The sequence below is a fragment of the Grampus griseus genome (assembly GCF_964374135.1).
Source record: "Grampus griseus genome assembly, chromosome: 19".
Taxonomy (NCBI): Eukaryota; Metazoa; Chordata; class Mammalia; order Artiodactyla; family Delphinidae; genus Grampus; species Grampus griseus.
This window is the reverse complement of record NC_139013.1, coordinates 43,850,934-43,862,421: the sequence shown is the minus strand read 5'-3', so window position 1 is coordinate 43,862,421 and position 11,488 is coordinate 43,850,934. Positions and strand designations below refer to the sequence as shown.

Sequence of the window (11,488 nt, the reverse complement as noted above, 5' to 3'; positions counted from 1 at the left end):
AGCCGCCGCTCGCTGCAACTAGAGAAAGCCCATGCGCAGCAATGAAGACCCAACGCAGCCAAAACTAAAAAATAAACAAATTAAAAAAAATACTGTACTTCTGTTCATCAAAATACACGATTAAGAGAGTGAAAGACAAGCCTTAGAATGCGAGATGTTGACAATACATTTACTTAACAAAAGATTAGTGTTCAAAATATCTTAAAAAAAAAAAAGACGAAAAACCCCAGCTCCTAACAAATCAACAGGGAAAAGACATTTCACAGAGAGAATATCTAAATGGGTCAACAGGACAGAAAAAGTGTTCTACATATCATTTGATGTCTGGGAAATGCAAATTAAAGTCATTATATTTTGCTGCATATGCACCAGAATGGCTAAAATTATAATGCATTGGCGAGGATATGCATCAACTGGAACTTTGCCATATTGCTGCTGGGACTGTATATTGGAGAACCATTTGGTAGTATCTATCAAAGCTAGATATATGCCTACCGTTGACACAACAAAGTATTTATCCAAGAGAAATGAGTGCATGCATCCACCAAAAGACATGCAAGAATGTTCAAAGCAGCTTTATTTATAATAGCCCTGAACTGGAATAAATTCAAATATCCATAAACAGGAGAATGGATAAATCAGTTGTGGTTTATTCATACAGTGGAATACTTCTCAGCAATGAAAGAAAAAAAAAGAAGTAAACTAATATGACAACATGGATGATTCTCACAGACATAATGATGGGCAAAAGAAGCCAGAAACAAAGAATGACTACTATTTGATTTTATTTATATGAAGTTCAAGAACAGGCAAACTTATTCTATCAAGATAGAGAAGTCAGAACAATGGTTACTTTTGGGGGGTTGGGCGTTGACTGGAAGAAACCCAAAGTAGGCTTCTTGGGGGCTGGAAATATTCTAAATCTTGATCTGAGTGTTGATTACACAGGAGTTATATAAAGATTCATCAAGCTGAACACTTAAGATTTTTAGTAAATGATGCCGGAATCAATTGTATATCCATATGGAATAAAGTGAGCCTGGCCTCCTACCTCACCTCCCTGTGTTTATATAAGATATTTATAAAAGACAAATTAGAATCACCTTAAATTTGCAACAATGAGGGGATATTTAAGTTAGAAATAAAATATGGCATTAAAAATGGTTCACAGAGATTTGCTGCAAGATGGAAAATGCCTATAACATTGGGTGAAAAAGGCAGACCACGCAAAAATTCTGTATAATGAATTATCAAAACTATGTAAAAATGTGTACAGAGAAAAGCCTGGAAGGAAGTGACACTAAAGTGTTAATAGTGGTTAGTTACCGGCTGTCTTGGGTCTTGGGGTGGTGAAATAATGGGAGGACTTTTTCTTATTTTTATTTTTCTGTAGCTTACAAAATTTCAAGACTTCCATATTGGCAGAACAAACTTTTAAAAATAGTTTTTTCTTCCAAAGTCAAAACTTTGCCCTTTGAGCTCCTCCACTAATTGCTGTCCTCACTTATTGATCTTTTAAACTTTTCTGCTTTCTGTTCTCCCTATAAAATGTATTCACTATGATTCATTTTATTTTAATTTTTTTTAAGTTTTTATTTATTTAGTTGCGCTGGGTCTTAGTTGCGGCTTGTGGGCTCTGTAGTTGTGGCATGTGAACTCTTAGTTGCAGCATGCATGTGGGATCTAGTTCCCTGATCAGGGATTGAACCCTGGCCCCCTGCATTGGGAATGCGGAGTCTTAACCACCGCGCCCCCAGAGATGTCCCCAGAAATGTTTCATTTTAGATCCCTTAGGAGGGGTAGCTGCAGCCCAAAGAGAAAGCCTCCCCCTCCATTTCATAGGATCATGGAGCTGCACCGTCGCGCAGTAGCGTGCATACGGGGCTGGGAGAAGTTATGGTCATTTAAAACGCAGATTTGTAGACACTGACAGACCTATCGAATCAAAATTTCTGGAAGGAGGGGCCTGGGCTTTGCTTCTTAATAAGTCTATCACGTGATTTCCCCCTCCTTCATATTTTTAAATGTTATTTGATACCTATAATTATATGTGATATACATATATGTGTATGTGTGATGTCTTTTTAAAAATAAATCACAATAAAGTGTACTTTCATGAACCTATTACCCAGCCCAAAAGTTGGATCATTAACAATAATTTATTTATATTTACCTATGTGCTTCTCTCTTATGCCTTCCGCCTCCCTACGAGAGGTAACATTTTACATTTTGTGTTTTCCGTTCTATTAAAATTTTTTAAAATAAAGTTTTTGTCTTCTTGGCATCTATGCCTATACATTATATTGTTCAGTCTTGGTTGTTTTTAAAAAGTTTTCTTTGGCTAAGAAAAAGTTTATTTTTTTTGAATTTTTTTATTGTGATAAAATATATATAACATGAAATTTCTGATTTTAACAACTTTAAAGTATACAAATCAGTGGCATTAATTATATTTGCAATATTGTGCAAACATCACCACTGTTTGCAAAACTTTTTCATCATTCCAAGCAGAAACTCTGTACCCATTAAGCAATAACTCCCCTTTCCTCCCTTCCCCCGGCCCCAGGGAGCCTCTATTCTACTTTCTGTCTAGACATTTCATACAAGTGGAACCACATAATATTTGTCTCTTTGTTTCTGGTTTCTTTCACTTAGCATAATGTTTTCAAAGTTTCATGTTGCAGCATGTATCAGAACTTCTTATAGGTGAATAATATTCCACTGTATGTATTTTTATCCACTCATCTGTTGAAGGACATTTGGGTTGTTTCTACCTTTGGATATTGTGAATAATGCTGCAATGAACATTGGTGTACAAGAATCTGTTTGAGGACTTCCCTGGGGGCACAGTGGTTAAGAATCCACCTGCCAATGCAGGGAACACGGGTTTGAGCCCTGGTCCAGGAAGATCCCACATGCTGTGGAGCAACTAAGCCTGTGCGCCACAACTACTGAGCCCATGCTCTGCAACAAGAGAAGCCACTGCAATGAGAAGCCCATGCACCGCAACGAAGAGTAGCCCCTGCTCGCCACAACTAGAGAAAGCCCGCACGCGCAGCAACAAAGACCCAACGCAGCCAAAAATAAATAAATAAATTTATTAAAAAAAGAAAAGACTCTGTTTGAGTCCCTTTTCAATTATTTTGGATTAAATACCTAGAAGCGGAATTGCTGGGTCATATGGCGATTCTAGTTTAGCTTTTTGAGGAACCATCATACTGTTTTGCAGATACTACTCCATTTTACATGTCCACCGGCAATGTATGGGAGTTCCAATTTCTCCACATCCTTGCCAAGACTTATTATATATAGTTTTTCTTGTGATTGTAGTCATACTTGTAGATGTAAGGTGATGTCTTGCGGTTTTGACTTGCATTTCCCTAATGACATTTTCCAGCAATGTTGATCATCTTTTCATGTACTTGTTGACCATTTTTGTATATCTTCTTTGGAATAATGTTTATTCATGTCATTTGCTCATGTTTAATTGTTTGTTTGTTTTTTATTTTGTTGCTGTAAGAGTTCTTTATTCTGGATATTAAATGCTTATCAGATATATGATTTGTAAATATTTTCTCCTATTCATAGATTATCTTTTCACTTTCTTGATATTATCCTTTGATGCACAGAAGTTTTTAATTTTGATGAAGCTCTATTTACCCATTTTTCCTTTTGTTGCTTGCGATTTTGGTGTCATATCTTAGAATCCATTATTGAGTTTACCTGATTTTGAGCTCTACAGAAGCGGTATCATTCTTACTTAATATAATCTCCTGAAACTTGAAGTTCTCTTTAAAAATTATGTTTATAACGCTATCCATGTTCTTTCATAGTTCATTCATTCTCACGGCTGTATAATGTCCTGTTATACAAATATACCAACATTATTTAGCCATTCTCCTATTGATAGACATTTGTGCTGTTTCCAGTTATTCTGCTGTTACATCAGTGCCACCTTAAGTATCCCAAAGGGATTCTTCTGCACACTCTAATTTAAGAACCACTGGCTTTTTATAAATGAGTTGATATTAAATTTCAGTTGAACAGTACTTGGGATACACAGCTGCAGGCATCTGACTAAAGCACATCTATTTTTCTCGCCTGCCTATTTGGATTGATTACTGGACTATAAAACCACGATAACCACTGCCATTGAGTATAGTTTGCGTCTACACTATAGCTTTAACAATGTTGTGTGATTTCTTGGAAAAAGACATCAGAGAAGACATAATAAATACATTTTACTGATTTCAGGTTGGAGAGCTTTGCAGCAATAAGGAGATGGCAACACAGAGTGGGGAAAATGATTCTGAAAAGGACATGCTTACTTTAGAGCCCTATCTCAGCCAGGTTGCAGGAGTGTCTCTAAGGGATCTGAAATAACCCCAAAAAGGCTCTGTTCAGTGCTGAAAATCATCCAAAACAAAGAGACACAGATTGACGGTTCCTCCCCCAGTCCTGCACAGTGGCTGATTTCGGGAAACACTTTGGCAGCTACATGGGGTCATGATGTGGCCAGGTTTCTTTGGCTCAAGCATGAAGAACACCAGGGGAAACTCAAGCGTGAAGCAAGAGCTCGACTCTTTAACAGAGATGTTGTTTGTGGCTTTCTTACTGGAAAATGCGAGTGACCTTAGCAAGGCCAAAGTGTGTAGACACAGGGATTATGAAATCAAGAAGGGGGTGGAGTGAGATACCGGAGACATAAAAGCATCAGAAGGTGCCCCACAGCACTGCTGTTTCAGAGGCAGACGTACCAAAGATGAGGTGAGTCCACAGTTCAGCCCTGTCCCCCCTTTCCTCTGGATTATTTCATCCTTCTTTGTATATATCTTTTATCTACATGACAGCCCAGGTACAGGAGAGGCTTACAGGAGAGATGCAAAAATATAACAAAGGAATAAGGCAAATGGGCTAAATTATAGTGAATAAAGTGTTTTCTGTGTTAAATCCTCTGCTTTTCCGTATCCATAAAGGGTAATTCAGATGGTGCTGTCTTTCCCATGAGATGTGACTTTCTCTAAGGAATAGATTTTTTTTTTAACAAATATTTTTTATAAGCAGATATTCATTTTAAATTAATTATTTATTTATTTTTGGCTGTGTTGTGTCTTCGTTTCTGTGCGAGGGCTTTCTCCAGTTGCGGCAAGCGGGGGCCACTCTTCATTGCAGTGCGCGGGCCACTCACTATCGTGGCCTCTCTTGTTGCAGAGCACAGGCTCCAGATGCGCAGGCTCGGTAGTTGTGGCTCACGGGCCTAGTTGCTCCGTGGCATGTGGGATCTTCCCAGACCAGGGCTCGAACCCGTGTCCCCTGCATCGGCAGGCAGATTCTCAACCACTGCGCCACCAGGGAAGCCCCTAAGGAATAGCTTTTTCCTCGAGGTTATGATATTTTCGCGGGGGATGCCAGCAGCTCCTGTGGTAGGCCTCCTGGCATTTTTTTTCTTTTTTGGGCCATGCCACACGGCTTGTGGGATCTTAGTCCCCCAACCAGGGAATGAACCTGGGCCCTTGGTAATGAGAGTGCTGAGTCCTAACCACTGGACCGCCAGGGAATTCCCCCTGGCATTTTGAATATGCCTATTAGCAGATTTTTTTTTCTTTTTAAAAATGTATAATAAGAAAGATCAATAGTGACACATTTGAGTGACACAATTCAGGCACTCAGATTTAAAAAAAAAATAAAAATTTTTTTTGAAATGTTGAAATAACGAGACTAGAAACTTAACCAAGCAATATTTGAGTAGCTGACATCCTTCAGGGAGATGGTTAACTGGTGAATATAGCCTGTGCATTGATGCCCATGTGCACAGTCGACCTTTCAGGGAGCCAGTTATCTTCCAGGTAACCTGGAATCCTGGGGTTTGCTATACCATTTCCTGAAGTCAAATTATAAAATAATAGAAAAAGCTGTATCAGTGTTTTAAATTATACATTAAAAAAAACCTCTTATTATGGAAAATTTCAAAAAGTAGAGAGAACAGCATAATAAATTCCAACTTCCCCATCTTCCAGTTATCCACATTTCATTAGCAGTATCCTTGTAGCCCAGCACCTTAGGGTGCCCAAGTGAGATTTCTCTTTGCTGGAGAGCTCATATATTAACAATTTAATGTTTCCTGAATGCTGCCAGAAACTGAGGCCCAATCCCCATGTGCCTTCCTATCTTGCTTGTTCTTCTCTGAAGCTTCTGTAGAATTCCCAGCAGCACAGAACATGCTGGAACCTGGGTGACTGGGAAGCTCCTAAACTATGCATGTGGGTGGGTGAAGGGCTTCTTTCTAGGTCCTAGCACTTCCGTATCTATTTTTTGCCTAATGGGGTGTGTGTGTGTGTGTGTGTGTGTGTGTGTGTGTGTGTGTGTGTGTGTGTGTGTGTGTGTGTGTGTGTGTGTGTGTGTGTGTGTGTGTGTGTGTGTGTGTGTGTGTGTGTGTGTGTGTGTGTGTGTGTGTGTGTGTGTGTGGTGAAGCGGGGAGACGAGCTGCGCGCTCCTTTCCGTCTTTTCTGCAGTGCCCTGCGAGCTGTTGTCGCCCTACTGCTCTGCGGTCAGCTTTTCGCGGTGGAAACCAGCGAGACCACAACTGCCACAGGTAGGACTCTGTGTTTGGACAAGAGCTGTACCTCCCAGCACTGCTGCATCCACTTTTGCCCCATCAGACCTGCACCCTCTCCTGGGGAAGATCCAATTGCTCCTTCTCACCTTAATCTCTGGTCTTTCAGTATCATGAAGAAAATTGGGAAGCCAGCCAGAAATAAGGGGAGATTGCCCTCCCCAGGGCTTCCATTTGGGGTGGAGGGAGGTTGATGTGCAAAGCAGCTGCTTCTCCTCTGACTTTTTGGGTCTCTAGGGGAAGCTTCTGACTACGAAATTTCTCTTCCTGTTTTTCTTTGCAGATGACAGCTGCTTAAAGCCCCCTGAGATTGCCAATGGCTACCTGGAACACTTGGTTCGCTATCGGTGTAAAACCTACTACAAACTACGCGCTGGAGATGGTAAGGCCGGGACGAATGTCCCCGGGCCCTCCTCTGTCCCACCATTTCCACAAGGAGTGGAGCCAGGGTGACTGTCCAGAAAGTGCCCGTGTTCTCTGGAGCCAGGAGATTTAGATTCTAACAAGGGTTTTGTCACCGGTAGCTGTGGCCTTTTGGGCAAATTAACTTTTCTCAGCTTCAAGTTTTCTTCTTTGTTAAGGGGAGGGAGGTGACGCCATGTAGCCTACCCTCTCAGGGTGACATCTACGTGGACAAAATGACGGTGACGGTGATGACGACAGGGAGCCCTTACCTAGTGAGCACTGCACTCCTGGAACTGTTCTAAGTGCTTCACATGGACTTGCTCACTAGGTCCTCACAACACCCCTCCGCAGAGATACTATTATTTATTTTGGCCGCCCTGCACTGCTCGTGGGACCTTAGTTCCCCGACCAGCGATCGAACCTGTGCTCCCTGCATTGGAAGTGCGGAGTCCTGACCACTGGACCACCAGGGGATTCCTAAGAGATACTGTTATTACTCTCACTTTGCTGCTGCTGAAACTGAGGCACAGAAAGGTTGAGTAATTTGCCCAAGTTCAGGTAGCCTGTAAGAGGGAGTCAGGACCCCGTACAGCCTTGCCACGATCACCATGATCGCCACGGTCCCCGTGACCACTGTTCTGCCCTGCTGGGCTGCACCGTGGCCCCCGCACTTGGCTTCTAGCACAGCACTCCTCCCTTCCTCCTCTTCCCCTGCCCTCCCCCTTCCTGCCTCTCTGATTCTGCTCTTTAAATACCTTCTCTCCCCACGCTAGGTCCAGATACAATTTCCCTTTTGGCTCATTTTTTTTTCTTTTTGTTTCAGGAGTGTACACCTTAAACACGGAGAAGCAGTGGATAAATAAGGACCTTGGAGAGCAACTCCCTGAGTGTGAAGCAGGTAGGAAATCATGGGTCCTGGGAAGGAGACGGAAAAGTGGGTATTGAGGGGTCGGTGCACCAGCAGGGATTGAAATGTCCTAGAGGAACATCCTCCCTGTGTGGTTTCCTCTGGGCACACAAGAGCCGAGGGGAGGGACCAGGGAGAACCACAGGTGGCTGGGCAGAGAAGTGCACAGGCAGGTAATACTTCCCCATGAAGTTTACTAAGGATTTGTTCATTTGGCCTGCGGGGCACTGACTGAATCCACTGTCTACACTGCCCACAGAGGATCAGGAAACTCTGTGTGTACATAGAGCCCACCTAGAGAGCCCTGGGCCAAGGGTAAAGCAAGCTCCAGGAACAACAGGTCAAGAGAGGGCATAACAAAACCTTAATCCGTGAGACTATGACAAAGGAGGCTGGAGATGGGTCAGGACTCTGTTGTTACTAGAAAGAGCTGACGCTCCCTCCTTTTCCCTCTTGGAACAAGAGGATCTTGCCTACCGTCTTCTGCTACTAGGGATGCGGAACTGCTAACCTGCCTGTTATGAAATGCAATATCACATCCCTCTTTATTCAGAGAGAATGAATCATGGTAGCTCCTTGTGCTTACAATGAATTTAAGGGAGCTATGGACATCTTGCTGTGATAGACTGTTTAAATATACATAGAGTTCAGTGGCCAGAGTTTGAAAACTTCAGGGCTACTTGTTTCTTTGTGAGTTAGAAAAGCAGGAAATAGAACTCCGCTTTAGTGACGTAAACATTAAAAGAAAAAAAAAAAGAATCATTTTAAACTATAAACACTGGGAACAAGAGGAGCAGAAGGTAAGGGCAAAGCGTGCAAACATTTCCAGCTCTGGAGAAATGAACAGTGACCGTTCAGACAGCAGCAAGAGTTGGTCCTTTTATCCTTCCCTGGGAAAGACTGGGAGACGGTCACATTCTGCTCATAGTTTTCTTACTCTCCTCAACAGTATGCGGAAAGCCCAAGCATCCAGCGGTTCAGGTGCAAAGGATCATCGGCGGCTCACTGGATGCCAAAGGCAGCTTTCCCTGGCAGGCTAAGATGGTCTCCCGCAATAATCTCACCTCGGGGGCCACGCTGATCAATGAACAATGGCTGCTGACCACAGCCAAAAATCTCTTCTTGGGTCATGACAATACAACAAAAGCAAAAGACATTGCTCCTACTTTAAGACTCTATGTGGGGAGAAAGCAGCTTGTGGAGATTGAGAAGGTGCTTCTCCACCCTGACTACTCCGAGGTAGACATTGGGCTCATCAAACTCAGAGAGAAGGTGCCCATTGATGAGACAGTAATGCCCATCTGCCTACCTTCAAAAGATTACGTGGAAGCGGGGCGTGTGGGTTACGTGTCTGGCTGGGGGCGAAATGCCAACTTAGTTTTTACTGAGCATCTGAAGTACATCATGCTGCCGGTGGCTGACCAAGACAAGTGTGTACAGCACTACGAAGGCAGCACAGTACCCGAAAAGAAGACACCAAAGAGCCCTGTGGGGGTGCAGCCGATACTGAATGAGCACACCTTCTGTGCTGGCTTGTCCAAGTACCAGGAAGACACCTGCTATGGCGATGCCGGCAGCGCCTTTGCAATTCACGACGAGGCTGACGACACCTGGTATGCGGCTGGGATCCTGAGCTTTGACAAGAGCTGTGCTACTGCCGAGTACGGTGTGTATGTGAAGGTGTCCTCCACTCTGGACTGGGTTCAGAAAACCATAGCTGACAACTAATGCAAGGCTGGCTGGAAGCCTTTGCCTGAAAGGCCGAGGGAAAACTGGACAGTAGCAGAGGGGACAAAAACGTGGCATGAAGCTGATGGGTTCCAGCCCTGCATTGCTGAGTCGATCAATAAAGAGCTTCCTTTGACTCATTTCTGTGCTGTTTCTGGCCTTGGGCCTTTTTAAATTCTCTCATTTATAGTATGGCAGCAGCCAAGTGCTCTAGAGTTTACTGGGAGTGTGGCAGAAAAACCCCCAGGGCAACTGGAAATCCCTAAAGTGATACAAACTGCCCCACTGCAGCGCTCATGATCACTGAATGAGTGCCTATCCAATGGCAGGCCTCAGAGAGGTCACTGTTATCCTTGTTTTACAGACAAGGAAATAGAGACTCAGAGAAGTTAAGTGATTTGCTTAGGGTTACACAGCTATCAAATAGTGAAGCTGAACCTTTAACCTAGGTCTGTCTAAATACAAATCCCGAGCTCTTTTCACCGCATCCTTTCGCTTCTTCAGAGTAAAGGAGGAGAAAGAGTGGAGGCTGGTGAGGAAGATGCTAGCTCAAAGTGGCATGAAAACAAGTGCTTTAACACAGACAGTACTTTGTTGTTTGTGCTCCAACACACCAGTGCTTCAGGTGGCAAAGTAAGATGGTATAAAGGCAGGATTTCTGGACTTGCTGGGTCCAAATCACAGCTCGACGATAAATCTGCCAAGTTCCTTAAGCTCCCTGCCCATCAGTTCCCAGGTCTCTCCTATGAGGGGCTTAACCCAGACGATCTCTAAAGTGCTCATCAGTAATAACATTCTGGGGCCGGGTAAAGTTAGATGTCTCTTCCTTAGGAGGGGCTGCTTTTCCCACTTGGAAGAGACCTACCCTTTACCAGGAGTCAAACGCAAGCCATCTGAGTCTTTCATTTCACAAAGAACGGTCTCGTTACTAAGGGTTTCCCAGAAAAAAGGTTCTAGAACCCAGCACATGAAGCTCTTCTAACTGAAGAAGAAAAGTTCTAAGTGAGCAGTAGGCCTTTATTCAGTACGCTGGCCCTTCACCAATATACCGTCCTGTCATCCCAAAATAGGGCCTCTCCTGCTCATGGCTTAAAATGTCACTATTCCTCACTAGGGTTCTGCCCTTCCCTGTGACGTTCTCCTCACATGCACTCTCCAGATCCATCAATAATTTTCAACAGGTTACAGCTCATAGGCCAATGAAGGACTTAGACCTGTATTCTAGAGCGTGTGGAAAAGACGATCGCTAGAAACTGAAAAATACAAACACATGAAATAATGCCTCTCAGGAGGCACCTATGTCTTCTGATCGTACCTTCAGCGCTAAGTTTTCTTGAAAAGCAATCTGACTGATTAAGTGGCTCCTGCCCACCCCTCAGGAGGAACAGAAAAGAAAACTTTCGGCATTTTCCCAACTCCCTCATCTCCTCTGCCTTCCTCCCAGCGGTACCTCTCACCCGCCTGGCCTCCTCCTCGGGTTCCAGTGACACTGGACTCCGTGGAGCCCTCTCAACACGCGTGCTGTCTCCAGCCCCCGGGCCTTCCTCCCCCGGTGCCCTCTCCTGAAAAGCCCTCCCCTTTCTCCATGAGTACCTCCTACTCTCCTTTAAGGCTCAGGCACTGTCTCTTCTAAGCAGCCTTTCTTCCATCCAGGAGTCATTCGTTTTTATGTAGCATCTGGCACAGGACGGGGCACACAGTATGTACTTAATAAATACTTGTGGAATGGACAGCAACCAAGATGAGAACAAAAACATGTAAACCAGGACTTCAGAGAAACATTCCCTAAAGCCCTCAGTAGGAGAGAAGATATGAGAATCTTACGCATGAAAGTT

General features: G+C 43.6%; 1 protein-coding gene across 1 annotated transcript; it reads left to right on the top strand.

Annotated features, from left to right (window-relative positions):
* The first annotated feature begins 4,698 nt into the window (after positions 1 to 4,698).
* LOC309836291 (haptoglobin-like) lies at positions 4,699 to 9,793 on the top strand. Its single transcript, XM_082676211.1, has 5 exons — positions 4,699 to 4,767; positions 6,513 to 6,592; positions 6,897 to 6,995; positions 7,842 to 7,916; positions 8,875 to 9,793. The coding sequence occupies exons 1-5, from the start codon at positions 4,763 to 4,765 to the stop codon at positions 9,651 to 9,653; spliced, it is 1,038 nt and encodes a 345-aa protein (XP_082532337.1). The 5' UTR covers positions 4,699 to 4,762; the 3' UTR covers positions 9,654 to 9,793.
* The last annotated feature ends 1,695 nt before the right edge of the window (positions 9,794 to 11,488 follow it).

Excerpts from the sequence above, each read along its gene's own strand:
- LOC309836291 (XM_082676211.1), top strand. Across the intron at positions 6,593-6,896 it reads CGAGACCACAACTGCCACAG|ATGACAGCTGCTTAAAGCCC; the intron begins GTAGGACTCTGT and ends TTTTCTTTGCAG. Across the intron at positions 7,917-8,874 it reads ACTCCCTGAGTGTGAAGCAG|TATGCGGAAAGCCCAAGCAT; the intron begins GTAGGAAATCAT and ends TCTCCTCAACAG.